Source organism: Saprolegnia diclina (genome assembly GCF_000281045.1).
Source record: "Saprolegnia diclina VS20 unplaced genomic scaffold supercont1.38, whole genome shotgun sequence".
NCBI classification, from domain to species: Eukaryota; Oomycota; class Saprolegniomycetes; order Saprolegniales; family Saprolegniaceae; genus Saprolegnia; species Saprolegnia diclina.
Genome location: NW_008246105.1, coordinates 77,633 through 98,612, shown reverse-complemented (window position 1 = coordinate 98,612; position 20,980 = coordinate 77,633). Strand labels below are relative to the sequence as shown.

Sequence of the window (20,980 nt, the reverse complement as noted above, 5' to 3'; positions counted from 1 at the left end):
TAGATAGATAGATAGATAGATAGATAGATAGATAGATAGATAGATAGATAGATAGATAGATAGATAGCGCAAACCTGCGAGCCTCCGATGTGTTGGCGACGACGCGCTGTTTGCGACATGATGCTAGGGTTGTGTGTCATGACGTGGCACCGCGTCATAGTCGCATGTCAGGCGCAGTTTAACCTCGTCGTTGCGTTAAACCGCACAAAAGACGCGTGTTGAATCGCGTCAAACGCAGGCAACCGACGACGCCGATCATGCTCTGTCGTCTTCGGTTCCGGTTTGCGCCGCCGGTCGCCGTGGCAAGAGGCGATGCGTCCATGCCGATCCACGTCGAAGTCGTCGACGAGCATGGCCAAGGTGTCTCGCTGGCGGCGGCCACGCAGGCAGCGGGCACCGCCGGGTGGTCGATTGTCGTCGCGGCTGGCGACGCGCCGCCCGTGCGCCTGAACATGGCTGCGACGCAAAGCCACGGCGTGGTGCGCCTGCCACTGCCGTCGCTCGACGCTGCGTTTCGCATTCATGCACATGCCGTCTCGTCCGTCGATGCGTGTGCGCCCATGTACACTGGTCTGCAGGCTTTGACGAGCGCGAGCGCCGTCTCGCCGACGATCCTCGTGCTGCCGCTGAGCTCCAAGCACATCTGCATCAGCGACACGTTCCGTCCCGGGACCATTCCGGTAGCGCGGCGCGTCTACGATGCGAATCTTGTGTTGCACGAGACGTACGGCGACGCGATGGCCGCGCAGCAGTGGGACGCGGGTCTTTGCCTCGCGTCCTATCTGCAGGCGTGGCTCTCGTATACGTCGCCGCCGACGACAGTGCTTGAACTCGGCGCTGGCACCGGGCTCCTTGGCCTCGCGCTCGCCAAGTGGCTGCCGGCAACGTCGACGGTCGTCCTCACCGAGCGCACGTCGGCGCTCCGCCATCTCGAGGAGACCCTATCTCGCAATGCAGTGGTCGTCTCGGCGCAGGTGCACGCCGTGGCGCTTGACTGGGGCGACAACGAACAACTGCTTGCGCTCCGCGCATCGCTCCCAAGTTGTGATCTCGTCGTACTCGCCGACGTTCTCTACTGCTGGGCGGCCCACCCGCGCCTGCTCGACTCGCTACGCGGGCTTGTGCAGCTCGGTCACACGTCCATCTTCGTCGCCCACACGCACCGGAGTGCGCACATTTCGGCGCACCTCGCAGCCCTCGAGAGAGGAACCGCTGCCGTCGCATGCGGCCACTGCGACGGCGTGTGCGGCTGGACCGCGTGGCGCTGGCAATCGCTTGCGACGGTGGGGGCGACACAGATATTTGCGTTAACATGGAAAGCTGCCACGTAGGCGACTCTACTCAATGTGGCACCGCTGCTTGATCTCGGTGACTGTCGTCTCGGCTTTGAGCGACATGGGCTTGAGGATCTTGTTGGCCTCGAGCGCCGAGATCGGGTTGGCGTACACGTCCATCTTGTAGCGCGCGAGGGGCGGGAGCTTGCTCGTGCCGTGCAGCGCGACAAAGAAGCACCAAACAAGCGGCGTCACGCAGCGGTAGTCGACGCCGACCTTGAGATTCGCACGCGGGCGATCCGGGTCGCCGGCCACCGCGCCGCTGAGACGCTCCTGCCACCCGTCCATGACCAGAGTCTCGTTCGTGATCGGGCCGGGCGGCGGCCCGTTCATGGCCGCGTACAGCACCCAACGCTCGATCCACTTGGCGTCGATCACGAGCCAGCACTCGCCGCGCGCAATCTTGGTCTTGTCGTGCTTCTTGAGGAACGTAAACTCTTCCTTGCGGCGCAGATCAAAGTCCTGCGAGTTGGCGCGGCGACGCGGCAGCGCAAACTCGAGAATGCGCTCGGTCGACGCGAGCTCGCCGAGGCGCCGCGTGACGGCATCGAGCGGCCACGCGCTCACGTCTTCGCCGTTGATCGCGACGAGGCTTGCGCCAGGATGAATGTTGTCGTGGAGCTCGAGCACGCCGGGCGACCCGTCCGGTAGCTTTTGGAAACCTTGCACGACCGCGCGGTGCTTGAGTTGGCCGTCGAGGAGGAGGCCGAGCGGGCCCGACGGGACGAGCACGACAATGTTCTCCGTGACAAACTCGGTACCGTTCGAGGCGCGCCGGTCCGCCACCGGCGGCGTCGCCACCGAGACGGGCGTCGGCGGGGCAGCGACCGGCTTGCGTGGCGAGAGCGGTTTGATGGGCGAAAGCGGCTAGAAGACGTGGTGAGATAAGCTATGGACTGCACCATGCGCACCTTGTTGACGCGCCAGCCGAGGACCTTGGACTTGTCCTTCTGCTCGCGCAAGATGTCGCTGACTTGCTTTGTGTTGAGGCCCGAGACATCCTTCTGGTTGATCGCGACGAGGACCGACCCGGGTGGAATGCCGCCGTGCATTTCGATGGCGCCGGCGAGGCCCGACGGCAGCTTGGCAAACGACTCGATCACAGCGTTCTGGTCGTTGGTACGGTCCATGACGATGGCCAGCGGGCCCGCGGGCACGTGCACCTCGACAACGTCGTCGGCGGACGCGGCGAACGGGCGGAGGAGTGCCAACGTGTCGTGCTCGGTGGGGTCCATTAACTCTAAGTGACGCAAAACGGTTGGCCTTTCTCGAACAAGAGAAGCTTCAGCGAGACAGAGCAGAAGAAGACTGCGTGCCCGCGCATACCTGCGCAACTAGTTCGGCTCTGCGGGCGACGGCGACGACGACGGCCGGCCGAGGGATGGCAAGGGAAAGTGTACGTGCTACAACCCACGACACAACATCAAGTCTGGGAGGTTCCGAGATTGCCCTTTGACGCGATCTTGAACAGGCGTGGCATCGTCTCGACAAGCGCATCGATGCCATCGAGCATGCGTTCGAGAAGCTCTCCGAGGTCGTGCTCTTGGAGCTTGGTGCGAGCGTTTGGCCTCCTATTGCGACTGCATCCGACTGTCGTAGATGAAGTCAAGGCGGCAGCAGCCCACGACCAGGACAAGATTGCGGCCCGGTTCCGCGCCCATGACCGGCTCTTGGCCGTGCTCGAGAAGCAGTGCAACCGCGTCGAGTCCAAGAGCCTCCAGCTTGAGCTCGTATTAGAAAAGAAGGTCGAGGGCATCCAAGCCCAATTGACGCGGGTCTCGGTGGCCGTCATCGGTAATGCATTGCTGTGCTTCTTGAAGGGGCACGGCAGCGGGGCGTAGAGAACGAAGCCGAGCGACAGCGCCTGAGTGCGCATGTCGATGGGCTCATGGTCCGCGAAGGCGACGGTATCCGCAAGCTCCATGCGCTCCAAGCCAACTTGGATCAAATGGGCGAGTGGCTCCAGCGACTCAAGGAGGACTCGACCGTCGTCCACGCCGCTGTCCACTCCATGTGCGTCAGCTTTCGCAGCACCATCAGGATGCAACGAGCGCAATGTTGTAGGAATGCAGACCACTCGGCGGCCATCCAGTCGCTGACTGCCGACACAACCAATCTCGCCAAAGAGCTCGGCACGCTCCGGGCGCAGAGCAAGGCCCAGTCCGCCGACTGCTTGGCCAAGCTCAACGCGTTCTCTGGCTCGCTCGAGCGGCAGCGCGAACTCGACCGATCGCATTGCGAGCACGAAATCGCCGTCTTGCGGGAGGCGCTGCAGACGACGGACGCCACGTGCCGCACGGCTGTCGATGGTTTGCTCAAGAATGCGTCCCGCGTACGGCGTCACGCACCTTTTGCTCGAAGCTAACGCTGGCTCTAGGTGCGCAATGCTTTGGACGAAGGCATGTCCGTGTGCTCGACCGACGTGCGCCTCTTGCGCGAGGAAGTCCGCACCACGAGCACCGACGTCCGAGGCTCCGTGACCACCTTTGGCCGCCAGCTGCATGAAATGCAAGACAAGGTCAGCCATCTTCTACATGCAGTGCAGTCGCTCGCGGGTATTCTGCACCTCACGACGCCACTATGACCTTGCGCCTGCCTGCCCTTTCTGGGTTGCTGCAGATATTGTATCAAATGCTAGAGGTTCCCGCCGTGGACATTTTTAAAATGCGGATGTTTTATAGGACGTTAATTTCATTTTTACCTCTGATTTGTATGTCATCTTGGTCTGAAGGGCATTAAAATCAGTTGCATTTTAAGCGACGGTCGCCAGGTATGGAGTCTGACAGGTCAACAATTCCGACAATTACCACCAATCACAGCCGTGGATTCTCAAATTTCCATGGCAACCCAACAGGCAGCCGAAGATCCCATGGAAGCGGCGGACGTGGCCGTCGCCGCTGCCGACGTCGTCGAGGTCTCGGACTCGGAGCCGCCGGCAACGGAGGCGTCGCCCAAGAAGCAGGTGACGCCGGCAAAGAAGAAGGCAGCCCGCGGCCGAGGCCGCCCGCGCAAGAACCCCGAGCCCGAGTCCTCGACCGACGACGACGAAGAGGACGTGTTTGCACTCTTTGCCGAGAAGAGCAAGCTGCTCAGCGACGATATCACAAAACGGTACGGCGAAGTCGTCTGGGCGCGCATGCGGGGCTTCCCGTACTGGCCGGGCCATATTTGCGACCCGGCGATTCTGGACGCCGACTCGATGAAGCGGTTCCTGCCCCGCATCGAGACGAGCTACTGGGTCTACTTTTACGAGGCCCACAACAGGTACGAGCGGCTACCATTATCATATCGATGCCTCATGCCATGTAGCACGGCCATTTCATACGCAGACATTGTGCCCTGGGACGACACGACCAACGACTACCGCGATCCGCGCGGGTACCCGCCCAAGAAGACCGTCAAGCGCGTCAAAAACCTCGTCGAAGCCGTGACACTGGGCGACGTACGCGGCTGCCCTTGTGGCGAACGCCTCATGACAAGCGTGTAGGCCGAGGTCATCTTGCCGGTTGAAGGTCGCATCCAGTGGATCAAGGAAAACCTGGTACCATCGTCGCACGCAGCATCGTCTTCTTATCGTATCGTGTGCTAGAACAAGCCGACGGCAAAGGCGTCCAAGGCCAAACGACCCCGGACGACGACGGACCCGGACGTCAGCCCGAAGACGCCTGCCAACAAAAAAGCGAAAACGACCAGCGCGAAAGAAGAGACACCGGCGCCGTCGGTGGACATGTCCGAGTCCGACGCACCCAAGATCAAGCGGGCGAGGGCGACCAAAGACGCTATTGCTGCCGTCGAGCTGCCCCTCATGCGCAAGGAGGACAAGCTGAGCAAGGATGTCGAGCGAATGATGAAGAAGGCAGATAAGGCGGTGGTCGCCGCCGAAAAGAAGAGGTCCAAAGCTACCGAGCCAGCCAAGGACAAACCGGCAGCCAAGGACAAGCCAGCAGCCAAGGACAAGCCAGCGGCCAAGAAGGCTGTAGCCAAGGACAAGGCCAAAGCTGGCGACGACAAACCGATCGACGACGAGTTGGAAGAAGCAAAACGATGCGCAAAGAAGCTCCAGCGCTGCGCGCGCGAAGACTCTGCGGACGCCAACGAAAAAGCGATTGCGATCATGAGCACGCTCATCGCGTCCGAGAAGCCCATGACGCTGGACGTGCTACGTGACTCCAATCTTCCCGCAGCCGTCAACGCGCTCCGAGCCAGCGTCAACCCCAACGTGGCCAAGACCGCCAGCGCCCTTCGCAAGCACATGATGCAGCGCGTACGCTCGCTTCTACCTCGCGCATCGCTCATTTCTTATATCTTTTGCAAAGGCCGGTGTCCAGACGAAGGAAAAGCCCAAGTCGTCGTCGCCCGAGGCTGAACCGGCAGTCGAGCCGCCTGCCGCGGGCAACTCACCCGCCGACGGCACGGTCGACGCCACGCCGCCACCAACAGAGGTGGTCGTCGACGCAGTGCCTGTCGAGCCGACGCCTGTAGACGCCGACGCGTCACCAGCAACAGTCGAGCTTGCCGAGACGCCGGCCGAGACGACGCCACCGACGCCTGCCAAACCCGAGTGCCCACACCGCAGTGTTGTGCGCCAGCTCCTGCAGCGCGTGCTGCCAAAGCCCTCGCTGTGTACAGAGATCGAGGTATCGACTTTGGTGATCGTATCTCCTCAAACCATGGCGCTAGCTCGCGCTCTACGATCGGTTCAGCGATACGACCGAGGAGTACAAGTCGCAAGCGCGCACCGTTGTGTTTGGTCTCGAGGCGCACAAGGTATGCCGCCAAAAGGTGCTGTCGGGGTCCCTCCCCGTGCTCGAGCTGGCGTTTGCCACCGACGAGGTACCGTCTTGCATCGATTGGACCTAATTGACCAACGCCGTATAGATGTTTGCGCAGCTGGACAAGTCGGCGTTCCTGCACAAGTAAACAACTGTGCTTGTTGTGCTTCCACTTTGGATTTTGTTATGACGTTACGACGTCGACGGCTCGGTGGTGGTCGAGCTTGGTTCGGGATGGTACGGTCCCAAGAACATTCTCCTACGGGCGTCGTCCAGAGCTTGCTTGTCGTGCTTCTTGGTGCGCGCAAACAGCTTCTTCTTGACGTGGTGGAGACCCGACGACGCGCTCTCTTTCGAGACACACCACGCCAAGTGCACTTCAAACTTGCGCAATAAGCGCTTCCACGTACAGAGCTTGGACCGGCATACGAACGGGGGGAGGTCCAACCCTAACCCCGAGAGGTTGACCACAAAGCCCGAGCACGCAACGTGCAGGCAAATGTTGCCGACGCGCACATAGTTGAAGAAGACAACGTCTTCGTTCTCGACGTCGAGATCGTCGCCATCGCCGTCGTCGTCGATCTCGGGCTGATGCAGCGATGACGCGGTCGTCGTCACCGGGGGGCGAAGACCACTACTCTTCTTTCCAAACGACTCGGTGCGGTTCGCGCCAAAGAAGAAGGTGAACATGAGCTCGTAAAAGTCGACTGCGAGTTGAATCGCAAAGTCGTAGTCGACACCGGGAAAGAAGCTCACTTCGAGCACCTCAAAGACGCGGAGCGGGGGTAGCTCGTTGGCGACGAGCGGGAAACTCTCGGCCCGCAGCGACAAGAGCGGCTGTCCGTCTACGGAAAAGATATACGATGAAGATACGACCGGCGAGGCTGACCTTGGGCTGTCGCGAGGCGCGGTGTGAGGACGGCCATCGGGTCGTCAAAGGCCATGGACGACGCGCCGGGCCGGAGGTTTTGGATCTCGAGCCATTGAAGACTCAGGTTGAACTTTGTCGAGAGCGAGTCGTGAAACACGTGGCTGCCGCGCGCTTGGCGGAGCTCGAGCCCGACAAACTCAATGTTGCCGTTCTCCGGGCTCGTCCGAAGCCGGCACTGCGCAAGCCCAATCTCAAACGTGACGCTTTTGAGCGCCGTGCTCGGACCTAGTGCCAATTGAGTTTTTAGCTACAAATTGGTGGATACTGTACTGGGCGAGCGGAGGTCCCGACGTCGGAGCTCGTCGGCGATCGCTTGCTGGAGGCGCTTGCCGCCTTTGTGCGCGGGTCGCGGTGACGCGTCGGCCGCGGTCTTGTTGGTCAGCGGCGGCGCCAAGAGCACGTGCTTGACGACGCTAAAGCACTGGAAAAACTGATGCGAGTCGACCGTGAGCTCGATCGACGGCAAGTGCACGCGAATGCGCGTCGCTTGGTTGTGCAGCGTCATCGCGTACTGCACATGGAGGCAGCACTCGGTCAAGATCGGCCGCAGCAAGGACGACGCGGCCTCCTTGTACCAGAGAATGCCGGCGCCAATGTCCACGTCCAACGGTGCGACGAGGCACCGCATGTCCTTGAGCTGGACATCGGCCATTGAGCGGACGCCCGCCGCGTCGTACCCCCACTCGAGGTGGATGAGCCGGGACGCGAGCACGAGGCTGCTCTTCGTGTCTGGCTCGAGCAAGTTGATTTGCACGCGCTCAATATCAAGTTGATACAATTTGACCAGGTCGCGCGTCTCGTGGGCATTGGTCGCGGCCGGCGCAGCATCCGAGACACGCGATCCGAGCTTGCCTTGCTCGAGGAGCTCCAACAACGAGAGCGGCGTCACGGGCTCAGGCAGTACGACAGCAGGTGTCATCGGGGCTGACGGGCTTTTCTCAGTCTCAAGCCCGAGCATGTCGCTGTGAACGAGGTCGATGACGCGGCAGACATGGTCGCGCAGCGCGACGGTCCAGAGAAGCTTGCACTCGTCGAGGTGGATCGGAATGTACGGCAGCGCGCTCTTGGCGTACTCGAGCACAGTGGCTTCAAGAAAAAACGACGTCGTTGGTCCCCGAAGAAACGGAATCGGCCCAGCATTCGCATCCCGCGTCACGAGCGCATAGGCGCGCGTACTAGAGGCGGCGACCCGACACGTCGGCAGCGTCCAGATGCCATTTGCGGCTTGGACAAGGCCGAGCGTCACGTCGAGCGTCTCGGCTTGGCTGAAAAACGCGTCATTCGCGACGGCGTCTTCCCACCACGCGATCTGCAGCGGGGCTATCGTGACCTGAAGAGCCAGACTAGCGACGCGATGGAAACGCGGCGCCGCTGGCGGGGGAGCGAGAGGCGTGGACTCGCGATTCGCTGCAAGCGTGCGCAGCGCGGCAAGCACCGAAGACCACTCGAGCAAGAGGCCATTGCAGTCGGTATCGTGCAGCGCGCGCATACTCGCCGCCACCGAGATGGCCCAGATATCGCAGAGCGGATCGTGGTCGTTGAGGACGCAGTGCGCGACGACGCTAACGCGCGCCAGTAGCAAGACATCGGTCACGAGACCGATACTCAGCTGCGTGAGGTGCCCGTCAAGTCGGTACGTCTTGTCGCAGACTGCTTGGAGCTGCGCCACGCGGAGCGCCAAAGTGATGTCGTCGCGTAGCGTGTAGTGCAGCGCGACGTCGGTGGCCGACACGTCAACTTCGCCGAAATACTTGAGCCGCGGGTTGCCACGATGGACGTCTTTCGCTTCCAAGACGGCCGAGTCCAACGCGTATGCCAGTGTATTGCTGACGTACGAGGCGACGATGGCAGCCGCTGCCGGGCGGTTTGCATGGAGCGCAATCCCGTGCCCCGCAATGTGCAACGACACCCCGAGGCGCTTACCGGGAGCGCGCGCGTCGACACTGGCAAAGGCACCTGCCATGTCCAGGAGCCGCCCGCCGAGCGTCAGCGACCGCAGCTGGAGGTGTGCGACGCAGTTGTTGTCGCTAGTGTTCAACGCAACGTCGATGCTGCCGGTGTCCATCTCGAGGTCGATCAGAACAAGGCGCGTGAGGAGCGGCCGGTAGAGGTCAAATGAAAGCACAGTGTCGAGGTCGCGGACCAGCGCTGCATGGTTGTCCGAGACACTGGTGCTGGACGACGGTGTCAACATGGCTTTGACGTGGCATTGACTGGCCTCGAGTCGGCACACAGGCGTCTCATGCGCATCAACAATTGTGGCGAGGGCGGTGCGGACGTTGACGTTGAGCTGGAGCGGCGGGGGCAGGCCTACGCACCGACGTCAGAAGACAAGGTTTGTGCCCAAATGCGCACCTGTATCGCGCCGCGGTGGTGCCATGAGTTCTTGGAGTTGAAGAAGAAGTGCCAGGAGGCGACATTCGCCACCAAGGACCACGGACGCGGACGTGAGGTCCACTTGGAGGTGGCTCGCAGCGCTGGCTGCCGTCGGCTTGGTGTCGACAAGCTGAAGGTCGACGCACTCGATCAGACAGGTCGTGTCGTGGCGCAGCACAACTTGCTGCACTTGCACTCGCGTGCTACTGCCGCCCATCACGTGGACGTGGAGCTCGGTGCTTTGGATCGCGCACGCCCCAATATGCGGCACCTCGGTCATGTGCACGCCCACCTCGTGGCTTTCAAGAACGAGGTCCACCGGCTTCTTCGGCGGCGCGTGTGATGTGGGGGATTTGGGTGGCGTCACAATGGTCTGGACCCAGAGCAGAAGCGAGACCGCGTCGGTGGCCGCCACCAAGCGCGCTGCATGCAGTGGATAGACCCAGTGCACAGCCGTCGACTCGAGACCAACTTGGATCTGCAGAACATCGTCGCCAGTTTCGGTGGACGCCACGCGCAACCGCGTGAGCTGAAATACAGGTCGTCCCAGCAGCGTTGCCTCGAGCGCCGCCAGCGTCAAGGCCACGACGACGCTCTTCTTGGGTGCGACCACGTCCGTGATCACCGCATGGAGCGCCGTGGTCGCAAGGTGCACAAGCTCGTTTTGAGCTACCAGTTGCCACGCTCCGTTGTCGACGTCAAGCTGCACGCGCGACTGGTCGTCGGTTTTCGCAACAGTCGCGTGCACTGTCGTGAGCTGCACCTTGAGCGCTTTGTCCGCATCGACGGCCTCGAAGGTCGAGTGCCCGCAGCGCAGCGTGAAGACAAGGACAAGGGGGATCTTGGGACGAGGCGAGGACGACGACTTGGTCTGGCAACAGGCCTTCTCGGTCGCGTCAGCGAGCATCCGCAGACGCGTCGACCACTGCAACGACAGCTCGCCCACGTCACTTGTCATCTCGATGGTTTCCTTCTCGTCAGTCAACCGGTGCAGCACTCGGGCCTAACAAAGAGCATTCCGATCGATATGACAAGCAAACAGCAAGGTCATACCGTCATGACCGTCCAGTGCAGACAGGTGACGTCGCCAAGGCGTACAGAGCCACTGCGAACCGTCGCTTCCAGTGACAGCTCGGCGCCGGACGGCTCGATCTGCTTGGTGACGCGAAGGGCGTCGACGTGCGTGCGCACGCTGAGCTCGGTGGGGGCGTCGTCGGGGCCGTGCACGAACGACATCTGCAGTGCGATCTTGTCGAGCTCCAACGAAATCGGAGGTCGTGCGCTGCGTGGGGCCGTCGTGGGCGGCGGCGTCCTGGCGCTCAAGTACGCGAGCAAGGCCGCGTGCAGCACGACCGTCGTACGCGCGTCGGTGGCGGGCGGGCCTTGCATCGCGATGCGCTGTGGCAGTAGCTGTACATAGTCGAGCTCAATCGTGTATTGGAGCTGGCTGGCTTGAACGACCAGTGATGGACGCTCCGAGATCGCGTCCAGTGACGGCGTTTGTAGCAGCTTGGCAACGACGCTGAGCTCTGCATGGGAGATGACGAGAGCGACGGACGTGGTGGCGCTCGTGGCGTCGCCGACGCGCACGTCGAGGTCCCGTATGAGGCCGAGGCCGCCGAGGCAGTCATTTCCATCCTCCACCATCCCACGCAGCGCAAGCGATTTGACGTGGATGTGGGTAAACTTCAAGAGCCCGATTAGCGCCGACGTCGACTTTGCACTTCCTACATCATATATCGAGGTACACCGTGGTCAACGGATGCTTGCACGTACGGCGCTTGGTGCGGGCCGGCGGCGACGAAGAGGGCGAAGGCGGTGTCACTGAAAGGATGAGGTCGTCCAAGAAGAGGCGCAGGAGCTTGCCTTGCCCGAACGAAGCCAAGAAGGCCCGCAGATGCACATCCACTTGGAGGCGAGAGAGCTGGAGGTGGACGCCCTCGGTCGTCGCCACCTCGATACCGCAGAGCGTGAGCGGCTGCAGCGAAATCTGCTGGATCCGAACGCGCTGGCCCGTGAGTAGGCCCAAGACCCACGCCGCACCGCGCCCAAGGACGTAGCGGCGGGACCAGTACAGCGCCGTGAGCAGTAGCACGACGACGACGACGGCCTCGAGATTGCGGCCGGCGGTCGTCTCGGTGGTCGCCGTCATACTTCGTGTTTGCCCACAATACAAATGGCGACCTTTCAAGATCGCGTGGCGTCCTTCTCTAGCACACCTTGTGCATTTTAACAAGGGAAATAAGAAAATGGTTCTTATTCCCTTGATTTTAATCACTGAATAAGTCAGTGATAGGAATGCTGCAATGGTCTTTCCGACACAAGTTGTCTTATAGCCAACAACCCAACGCTACGTCGGCCACTGCTTGGCTTAGGCCGCCATGGACTCTTGCGCGCACGCGAGCAAGCGCTGCACAAAGTCGACAGCACCAATGTCACGCCGCTACACATAAAACCTTAGCCAAGGCATAGGAACACAAGGGTACCTCGCGGAGGCCGGCGCTCCGGCGCGTCTCCATCACATCGAGGAATTCGGCCGGCGAGACGGCGCCGTCTCCGTCGGCGTCAAAGAGGGCAAAGAGGATGTCGACTTGGTGCGTCGACACGAGCGGGGTGCCCCGGCCGCACGCGGCCCGCGTCGCCCGCAGAAACTGCTCCTTGTTGAGTCCGTTGGTCTCGTGGATGAGCTCCATCGCCACCTACCATACGTTGCCACATGTACTTTTGTATCGCTGCGCACCTTCATCGCGTCGAGGTTGTCGAGGAAGAGGTAAAAGGTCATGAACTCTTGCTCCGAGATGCTGCCCTAAAATATACGATCTGAGATGTCGTTGGGCAAGCCCACGGACCTCCATTTGATGCAGCGCATCGACCTTGGCGACCCACTGGTCGAGCTGCATCTGACATACGACAATATTCAACATTGTCATCTCGAAAAATGAAATTTACCTGGTCGACGTGCGAGATGAGGAACATTCCAAACTCGCGCGGCGAGAGTTCGTTGCTCCCGTCCACGTCGTAGTGCTCGAAATGCAAATGCATGACCTCGTCCTTGAGGCTCTGGCGAAAGGCCTTGAACTTGGCATACGTCAGCGTCTCCCTACATCGTACCATCAGATCTAGTTTGTACGACGCGTGACGGACATGGCAAACTCGCCAAAGAGGTTCTTAAAGACAGGCGTCGAGTTCTCATCGAGCGTGCGGTCCTGGCGCCCCGCGGGCGTCCGGCGGCGCATGAGCTCCATGATCTACACAAAGATGACTCATATGTGGAGATAGAGATGGAGAAGAACCTGCTTGAACTCGCGGTGGTCAATCTCGCCGTTGCCATCGTCGTCAAACATCTTGAACGCCAGCTCAAATTGCCGTTCGGGGACTAGCAGACCATGAGCCACCGCAAGCCATGGAACGCGTACTGCTGAGGAGCGTCGTGAAGAACATGTACTCGGGGTACGAGATGAGCCCGTCGCCGTCGGCGTCGACGAGGTCGAAGAAGGCGTGGTTGCGGCTCACGGGGCCGCCGTGCGTCGTCAGAAACGTGTCAAACTCGCGCTTCGTGACGTTCAAGTCGCGGAGCACGAGCAGGTGCGTCTGCAGATCCATCTTGGCGTACGTCGTGCCGAGCATCGTGAGCAGGAGCTCCATCTCCTTCACGTCGCCATCCGCCACGGGGCGTTTCGCGAGTTTGGCCGCGTCCATCTTGTCGCCAAGCGCCATGAGCTGCGTAAGGAGCTGCTTGTAGGCCACGACCTCGGGCTTCTTGGGCGTCGCGAGCGCGGCCGCCGGATTGAACGTCGTGTTCTTGGACCGGAGCTCGACGCCGCGCCGGAACGAGTAGGGCGTCAGCGCGCGCGAAAAGTCGGCCGGCGTCATGTACGACTGCTTCTCGAGCTTCACGCTCGCAAAGTACTCGAAGACGCGCTCGGGCGTGCTGAAGCGGCGCAGCCGGTTTTCGTAGCGCCCAACGATCTTCTCCTGCGCCGTCGGCGCATACTCATCCGGCGTCGCCTCTGCATACGCCATGGAGGCAAATAAGGTGGACGAGCCAAGGGCCATGAGGCCATGCTGTCGCCCGAGGAAGAGCGCCGATCGCCACATCGTTCGAAGTGCAAAGTGACCAGATCCAAAACGACCAGAAGTGCTTAAACCGAGGGAATGATTGTGAATCTGGCACGCGCGCACTTGGTCGCTCGACATAATAAAAACATTTTTGCAGATACAATATACCGAATCATAATATAAAAACAATACGAAACAACTGCCCAGTGCGCGCGTACCAGACGCGGCATGCGTGGCACCATTGCAAGCTTCCACAGCGAGGCTCGTCGCTCGCCCAGGCTGCAGCTCGGAGGCCAAGGTCGTGGACGCGACGTTGTGAGCAGACAAGACGGGCGCAGTGTACTATCAGTTCTATTTTTTAGGTGCTTTTGGCGGGCGCAAGTGGCTAATTATTCCTACGTCCTGCCCGCGCTTCTTCATCTCTCTGTGGGCCCGAGGCATCGCGCTTCCCAATGACGGCGAGCTCGGGCCGCGATCACTATGGCACACGGGTCACCCCTTTTTGTTTCTAGCAGTGGCGGCTTCTTCGTCTTCTTCCATCAAAGACGCCCGAACGCGCTACCACTCCTTCACCGACTCGAAATACCGGTCCATGAGCATGTTGGTCAGAATCGGGTGCGACCCGATGGGCGCCGTGACCGCGACCTCGAGGTTGGGGTGCGCCGCTTTTGTTGTCGCCAAAACGTGTTCAATGTCGCCGCCCGGCACCGCATGGCGGCCCGACGTCAGGAAGAGCAACGCAAGCACGACTAGGCCCGACGAGATCTTATATGTCTCGAACGCATGCGCGAGGAGCGGCTCGTTAAAGTCGTACGCCGGGTCGTCCACGCGTTCCATGCTGGCCGTGTGCACCTTCTCCACCTAGTCCCGTAAAATGATAAACACCTTGATACATTGATACGAGAACGCACCGCGCCGCCCAAGAGCTTTGTGAGCTGGGACCCAATGAGATTGCGTGACAAGTGCACCTCGTGGTTGGTCGTGCCGCGGTCGACGACGATGACGCGAATGTCCTTCTTTTCAAACTCGCCATGGTGGTCGGCGATCGCTCCGCGCACCTTGGACGCCAAGATCTTGGCGATGCCGTTCTCGGACGGCTTGGAGATGTCGACGAGGCAGCGCGCAATCGTGAACCGATGCTGGCACGTGAACGCGCTCAGAACCGACGGGATAAAGTCGGTGAGCGCGTCGCTGTTGCCGATAAAGACGGGCAGCACAACAAACTTGGCGGCCGTTGTACTGTGGTCGGCGACGACGCCCGCGACCGCATCTTGGAGCAGCACCGCCGGCACGTCGTCGAGGTCGGCGAGCGGAATCGTGTCGGATAAAATGCAGCTCGATGGGACAAAGCGCACGCAGCCGTTGAAGCGCACCGAGAGGTTGCGACACATGTCCCGGAGCGCCAAGACAGACTCGGGCTGCGTCGAGCCCTTGTTGACGACAAAGCAAATGTGCGACTTGGACGCGCGCATCGACGGCGTGCGCTGCTCTTCGTCGGCTTGTGCGACAAAGCCGTCGCGGTACGTCGGGTACAGCAGCTGGACGCCGAGCTCCGTCTTGATCTTGGCGTTCGAGAGCAGCCGGTTCTCGACATAAAACGACTTGGCCATGTCGCTCATGCTGCCCTTGGCATCGTCCCACGACTGCAGTGGCGGCACGTCGACCCCGAGGAGGTCGCATGCAAATGTGACCGCGTCGTTGCTGCTCGATGGCTCGTCGTCGCACACATTGTAGACGCTCATGGGCGACGGGTTTGCGATCGACTGCATGAGCACGTTGACCACGTCGTCGATATGGATGCGGTTGAAGACCTTGCCCGGCATGTGAATGCGCTTGGCGCGGCCGGCGCGGACCTGCGCGATCGTACCGCGGCCCGGGCCGTAGATGCCCGCGCAGCGAAAGATGTGGATCGGCAGCCCCGACGCAAGCCACTCGGCCTCGACGCGGGCGCGCTGCTGGCCGCGCTTGGTCGACGACCGCAGCGGCGCGGTTTCGTCGAGCACGTGGCCGTGGCTGTCGCCGTACACGGACGTCGACGAGAGGTACCCGACCCATTGCAACGTCGATAGCTTCTTGAGCTCCTTGTCGAGCGTCGCGAGCACCTTGTCCTTGTCGTCGTCGCTTGTCGGCGGCTGCGGCGGAATGCACATGAGCACATGCGTGACGTCTTCGAGGAGCCGGAACGTGTCGATTTCGAGCGTGCCATCTTCGAGGAAGTAGATCTGCTTCATCCCACGGTCGATGAGCTCGAGCTTGGTTTGCGCGCTGCGCACGGTACCGCAGACCGAGAAGCCGAGCTTTTCGCGAAAAGCCATCGCGACGCGAAGACCGGTGAAGCCCATGCCCAGCACGAGCAGCTTGGGCTTCTTCTTGGAGCCTGGCGGCCGCGCGAGGCCGGGCAGGCTCGGGACAATGTGCTGCGGGATCGCGGCCGACCCGTTGCTGCCGTAGACGACAGACGGCGTCACGATGGGCGGTGGCAGCGAGATGATGGGGACGGGCGGTCGCTCCGACGACGAGACGCGGGCGAGCGTCGGCGCGCCCGGCGACGCCGACGACGACGATGGGCTCGACTGAGGCCTTTCCATCTTTGAGCCGACAAAGGACTTTTCTATTACACAGCAGATGTCACGACGGCCGTCGTTCCGACACCTTTCGACACCTTTTGACAATTGCGTCAAAAGCCACGTGCACGCGGATTGGCCATTGGGCGACTGCCGCGAATTTTAATTGGGCCGGCACCATTCATTTGTGGCCTCTTTTTTATGCCGACGCAAGAAAAGATCCACGACGTTTAAACGCGTTAAACATACCACCTCATAGTGCTCGATGGGTTCTGCAATGCCAACACGGGGCACGCGGCGGATGCAAGTAGGCACGAAAGAGGGGGTTTACCGCATTGTACCTGCGTTTCGCATGCGTGCGGCGACGGCAACCGGGTGCGCTGTCACGCGTGTCTCGAGGTTTAACGCCGCATTCTGCAGGTGAGAACGGAGCCAACTCACGGAGCCGCGCTCCTTTTCCTTGTCCCCAACGCCTGTTCATACTCGACGACGATCGCCCAACCTCGTCACACGCCGCCTTTTATTAGGCAACACCCGAGCATTCCGAATTTTGGCGCGGTATCCACGAGGCGCGTATTGGGTATAAACGCGTTTTAGTGAGGCGTCGAACGGCGCCGAAGACATTGTGCGTCACACGCGCGCTTCGTCATTGGCCATATCGACCAACTAACTAGATATGTCAACTAACTAACTCGCATTTTCGACTAACGGATCTGTGAGTAGCAACTAACTACTCGATCTTATCGACTAACTACAATATCGTATCGACTAACTACAATATCGTATCGACTAACTAAATGCGATATTGGACGACATTGCATCTCTTTTTCGATTACACGACTAAATTTAGCTCGGGCGCGCATGTGCAAACACATCTTGAACGTCCAGGTGGTCGTCGTCGTCGTCGCGTGGATTAGTGAAGAGGTTGCCGTAGGTGGCATTCCGCGCCCCGTGCTGCAAGCGGTGGTTTGACTGCACCGAGTGCCATTTTGAGGTCTCGGACCATCCGATCCTCGCCGCGCCCGAGATGGCGTTTGCTTGCAAGCAGTGCAAGAAATGCTTTCGAAAAATCCTCTCGTACGACAACGCCCGATAGTCTCAAATTATATCGGCCCGAATGATGCCACAATTTTGTAGTAATTTTACGCTGGACGACACGGTGTGCCCCCACTGCGACAACAACTTTGCGATTCCAGCCGTCGTGCCGGACTAAAGCGATTTTCGTCGTTCAAAACAAGATCGCCTTGTCATGAGAAATGATGAATCCAGTGCGGGTGGCAGCATGAACATATTTGAGCCCTTGGTATTTAAGCCCTTGGTGCCAGCAATCACCGATGCGTTGACCTTTTATTTGACCATTTCATTCATGAAGATAACGCGAAACACGTTCATATATATATATTTCATTCCTGCGATATCCTTCATAACTTGGTTGGGACTTGACGTTCTTCAAGTCCCAACCAAGCTATGAATGATATCGCAGGTAGTTGAAGGTTCGACACGATGATATCTCGATTGAAGTGTTTTCGTTCAAATGCAAGTGGAGTATAACGATAGTGATTGGAGAAATCGGGGCTCCACCCAAGCAAACATCAGTGCCACCATATATAAAGCCGTGAACATTGACCCGTGTTGTGTCTGCGCTTATTACGGGTTCCAGCAAGTTCGTACAAGCGACTACTGACTCTAGTGGGTACTATGTCCGACTGTTGTGGAGTACTGTGCACAGTTGGAATCAAATTGTCCATGGAATGATTCCGGTTTTATCAAAGGCAAATTTATACTATGCATGTACTGTAGAAACAAAGCGCGGTGGCGAACGCCGACTACATCTCAAACTCTTCATGGTGCACCGCAAATTGCGCCGAGTGCGCTTGGGCATCGATCGCGCGCGAGAGCGTCTTGGGGCCAGAGATATAGACACCGATCGCCGGTGTCGGCGCAGTCGCTGCCGTGTCGTTCACAAGATTCGCAAAGAAGACGGACCAGTCCATGCGACCTCGCTGGACGCTATAGCGCTCGACGAACGCCTCGTCCGACATGGTCGGCTCCTTGGGCATCTCGTCGACAGGTGATTTGGCGACCGGTGTGGGCGTATACGGCTTGATCAAGACGACGACGTAGGCCCAATACGACCCAACGACGATCGCCACAAACTCCATGAAGCTCTGAATCGGCCAGTACGCTGCGTTGATGGTCGAAATCTTGTTGCCATAGTGGACCACGACGAAGAGGATGCCAGCGCCGAGGAAGGCGCTGACAAAAAGCAGCGTCTGGCGGAGCATCGACACGTTGGCGTACGGCCGCGGCGGAATGTCGGACGCCTTGAGGTCAAACGCGGTCGAGGAAGCGGCGGTCTCGTCATCAGGCGGCGACGACTTGGTCACAAAGAGGTGGAGGCGCAAGTTGGACGAGAGACCCGTCGCTTCGTGGAACCACTGCTGGAACTGCGTCATCATGCGGAGGTCGCGGACGTGCCAGACCAAATGGACTTCCTGCGACGGCGCCGTGTACAAGACGTGCATGATCTGGGCCATGAGCGGGGTGACGCCGATGCCGCCGCCGATGAAGACCACCTTCTCAAACGACGCTGGAACGAGTGCGGGCGAGACGTAGCCGCCATCCATGTAGATGATAGGGTCGATACGGGCAGCGTTGCACTGACGGACGTACTCGAACACTTGGCTCGACCAGCGCCCGAGGTTCTTGAGGTAAATCGTCATCGTGCCAGGCGTGTGCAGCGGCGTCGACGCGACACTGAACGGGTGCCACTGCGTCTTGGAGACGGCCGGGACCTTGAGGTAGACGACGTCGCCGGCCTGGTAGTGCGTCGCAATCTCGACGATGAGTTCGGTGACCTGGTGCGGGTACGAGATGGCCTTGCGGACGACGACGGGCGCCGAGATCGTGGCCGACGACATCATGCGGTTGCCAATGTAGAGCACCATCGAGACAAAGCAAAAGAGGAGGACGCCCGACCAATGCATGGCGGCAAAGATCGTGGCCGGAATAAAGAGAAAGTGCGTGACGTAAAAGACGTTGTAGTAGCGTCGGCGCACATACGAGATCGACGTCATGCCCATGATGAACATGGCAAAGCCCGAGAGCCATCCGAACGAGATCATCCAGTTCTCGTAGCCTTCGTCACCAATGTCGCAATCAAAGCACGGTAGCATCTTCATGAGCTCGTGCTTGCGCGCATACGACACGACGTAGACGATTGTGTGCAAGACGAGCGCCAAAATCGACAAAATCCCGAGCCAGCGATGGTACTTGATGCCGTGGGCGTATGGAATACCGAGCCACTCCATCCAAAAGCAGTGGCGCGACGCCGGCAGCGCAAGAAACGCCATGTTGTACGCCGTCAAAAAGCCAAAGGCAGCGGCCGCCGCCTCGAGCCGTCGCTCGTTCGTGCTCGTGGGCTCGACACGGATCGTGTAGGAGAAGTAGAAGAAGAGGATGTTGCCGCCAACGACAACGAGAAGGAAGAGCGCCTCGCCGTAGGTCACGAGCGAGTTGAGGAAACGTGGCTTGCGCTGCAGCGCATACGACACACGGAAAATCGGAAACGTCGCGCCGTGGGACACGAGGCGCACGAGCAAGAAGGCCACAAATATCGGCAAGATGGACGCAAATAAGAAGTACCCGGCGTCCACCATCTCGTAGTGGCCGCTCGGCCACTTGTACGGGTCGACGCCAAAGAGCGGACAGAGAAAGTTGTTCATAATGTCGATCGACGTTTGACTGTAGATGACCGTGGTACCAAAGATAGCGTAGAGCACGAGCAGTCCCGCGACCCAGTGCGCGGCGAGAGCAAGCTTGCGCGGCACCGACTTGACTTCAGCGTCCAGTGGCGCGTGCAGTGGCGGAGTCGCCATCGCCTCATAGGTCGATGTGTGGCCCATGGTGCTTGGCGTCGAGAAAGCAAAATGAATTGTGGTGTGAAATGCTTCGTCTTTGGTATGCGCAGAAGACTCGCCGACTTCGTGAGCGCATCACAGCAGAGTTGTCGTTGCTTTCAAATGGACCTCGATTGGCACCGTTCGTTGGCCTCGCGCTTCAACTGGTCTTGGTATCTTGACACGTGATTTCGCGCGTTGGTTGGCCAAGACGTGGCCAATCACCGCGTTGGACGTTCCTGATTGGCTCCTGGCAAAATCGGTGGCGCCAACTTCGCAACGAAAGGGCTGGCGACAAGTGCGCTCTTCAAGCTATCACGGGATATTCAAGAAGGCGAAAGTGGGACTTCGTGGTACGCTTGCACATCATTTGCAATAAAGAAACTCGCACAGTCACGCTTCTCCTAGGTGACGGTGCTTTGCCGTGGTGGTTCGAAACGACAGTTTGTTCCAGCGCCATCGGTCGTGTTCCGGGACTCTTTTATAAGACATGCACGCCTCTCGAACGCTAAGTGAAGGGGAAGGGGACTGTTCAATCTCAATTCGATTGTCGTAGTAAGCTCCGTCCCTGCGTGAGCATGATGCCGCTGCCTGGTGCAACCTTGTCAAGAGCACGACGGAGCCTGTCGAGTTGGATGTGGCGTCAACTGTCCACGAAGCGCTCGGCGCCAAACCCACCGACTACGAAGGAGAGGTGGCCAGCCTTTTGGGTGATGATAGAAACGCAACAAGGTCTTGGCTCATGCAGACAGCCTGTCGAGAATATCCCGTGGGTGATGCAAGGAGCGGCACTTGAGTTGCATGGAAGGAGCGTTCTTGGTGCTGCGTTTTGAAGGCTCGCTCACGTCTCTTCTTTTGGGATGCACTGCCGACAACGGCAGCAAGAGGAATTCCGAGAGAACCTGGACGCGCGGACCAAGAAGGGCGCCGTTACAAAACAGTACGAGTCTACGATAGTGGATAACATTGCCCTGTCACATGATGCTCTGTTCATGCGGTAATCTGCGTGTTTACGATTGTAGTACGACGATTTTTATTTGCATGC

At 59.7% G+C, this 20,980-nt stretch overlaps 9 protein-coding genes across 9 annotated transcripts; 4 read left to right on the top strand and 5 right to left on the bottom strand.

Moving 5' to 3' along the window:
- Nucleotides 1-257: 257 nt before the first annotated feature.
- Nucleotides 258-1,331, top strand: SDRG_10875 (hypothetical protein; the record flags this gene model as incomplete). Its single annotated transcript, XM_008616889.1, has 1 exon — nucleotides 258-1,331. One exon carries the CDS (start codon nucleotides 258-260, stop codon nucleotides 1,329-1,331), a length of 1,074 nt encoding a protein of 357 aa, XP_008615111.1.
- A 6-nt stretch (nucleotides 1,332-1,337) lies between these two features.
- SDRG_10874 (hypothetical protein) lies at nucleotides 1,338-2,569 on the bottom strand (the record flags this gene model as incomplete). Its single annotated transcript, XM_008616888.1, has 2 exons — nucleotides 1,338-2,201; nucleotides 2,246-2,569. 2 exons carry the CDS (start codon nucleotides 2,567-2,569, stop codon nucleotides 1,338-1,340), a joined length of 1,188 nt encoding a protein of 395 aa, XP_008615110.1.
- Nucleotides 2,570-2,591: 22 nt separating this feature from the next.
- Nucleotides 2,592-4,041, top strand: SDRG_10873 (hypothetical protein). The gene is made up of 6 exons (XM_008616887.1): nucleotides 2,592-2,730; nucleotides 2,806-2,887; nucleotides 2,934-3,128; nucleotides 3,176-3,347; nucleotides 3,399-3,666; nucleotides 3,712-4,041. The coding sequence occupies exons 1-6, from the start codon at nucleotides 2,716-2,718 to the stop codon at nucleotides 3,916-3,918; spliced, it is 939 nt and encodes a 312-aa protein (XP_008615109.1). The 5' UTR covers nucleotides 2,592-2,715; the 3' UTR covers nucleotides 3,919-4,041.
- Nucleotides 4,042-4,163: 122 nt separating this feature from the next.
- On the top strand, nucleotides 4,164-6,278 carry SDRG_10872 (hypothetical protein). Its single transcript, XM_008616886.1, has 7 exons — nucleotides 4,164-4,598; nucleotides 4,644-4,776; nucleotides 4,822-4,875; nucleotides 4,924-5,598; nucleotides 5,651-5,971; nucleotides 6,015-6,167; nucleotides 6,213-6,278. Exons 1-7 carry the CDS (start codon nucleotides 4,174-4,176, stop codon nucleotides 6,252-6,254), a joined length of 1,803 nt encoding a protein of 600 aa, XP_008615108.1. The 5' UTR covers nucleotides 4,164-4,173; the 3' UTR covers nucleotides 6,255-6,278.
- Nucleotides 6,268-11,612, bottom strand: SDRG_10871 (hypothetical protein). The gene is made up of 6 exons (XM_008616885.1): nucleotides 11,190-11,612; nucleotides 10,467-11,140; nucleotides 9,393-10,416; nucleotides 7,308-9,347; nucleotides 6,996-7,262; nucleotides 6,268-6,951 (listed from the first exon to the last, which is right to left on the bottom strand). Exons 1-6 carry the CDS (start codon nucleotides 11,563-11,565, stop codon nucleotides 6,299-6,301), a joined length of 5,034 nt encoding a protein of 1,677 aa, XP_008615107.1. The 5' UTR covers nucleotides 11,566-11,612; the 3' UTR covers nucleotides 6,268-6,298.
- A 51-nt stretch (nucleotides 11,613-11,663) lies between these two features.
- Nucleotides 11,664-13,563, bottom strand: SDRG_10870 (hypothetical protein). The gene is made up of 8 exons (XM_008616884.1): nucleotides 12,830-13,563; nucleotides 12,707-12,789; nucleotides 12,558-12,661; nucleotides 12,363-12,513; nucleotides 12,263-12,313; nucleotides 12,154-12,219; nucleotides 11,900-12,112; nucleotides 11,664-11,856 (listed from the first exon to the last, which is right to left on the bottom strand). The coding sequence occupies exons 1-8, from the start codon at nucleotides 13,509-13,511 to the stop codon at nucleotides 11,785-11,787; spliced, it is 1,422 nt and encodes a 473-aa protein (XP_008615106.1). The 5' UTR covers nucleotides 13,512-13,563; the 3' UTR covers nucleotides 11,664-11,784.
- A 235-nt stretch (nucleotides 13,564-13,798) lies between these two features.
- SDRG_10869 (hypothetical protein) lies at nucleotides 13,799-16,169 on the bottom strand. Its single transcript, XM_008616883.1, has 2 exons — nucleotides 14,384-16,169; nucleotides 13,799-14,333 (listed from the first exon to the last, which is right to left on the bottom strand). The coding sequence occupies exons 1-2, from the start codon at nucleotides 16,058-16,060 to the stop codon at nucleotides 14,031-14,033; spliced, it is 1,980 nt and encodes a 659-aa protein (XP_008615105.1). The 5' UTR covers nucleotides 16,061-16,169; the 3' UTR covers nucleotides 13,799-14,030.
- Nucleotides 16,170-16,897: 728 nt separating this feature from the next.
- SDRG_10868 (hypothetical protein) lies at nucleotides 16,898-17,249 on the top strand (the record flags this gene model as incomplete). The annotated part of the gene is made up of 3 exons (XM_008616882.1): nucleotides 16,898-16,924; nucleotides 16,971-17,113; nucleotides 17,174-17,249. The coding sequence occupies 3 exons, from the start codon at nucleotides 16,898-16,900 to the stop codon at nucleotides 17,247-17,249; spliced, it is 246 nt and encodes an 81-aa protein (XP_008615104.1).
- Nucleotides 17,250-17,776: 527 nt separating this feature from the next.
- SDRG_10867 (hypothetical protein) lies at nucleotides 17,777-19,941 on the bottom strand (the record flags this gene model as incomplete). The annotated part of the gene is made up of 1 exon (XM_008616881.1): nucleotides 17,777-19,941. The coding sequence occupies one exon, from the start codon at nucleotides 19,939-19,941 to the stop codon at nucleotides 17,863-17,865; it is 2,079 nt and encodes a 692-aa protein (XP_008615103.1). The 3' UTR covers nucleotides 17,777-17,862.
- Nucleotides 19,942-20,980: the final 1,039 nt, after the last annotated feature.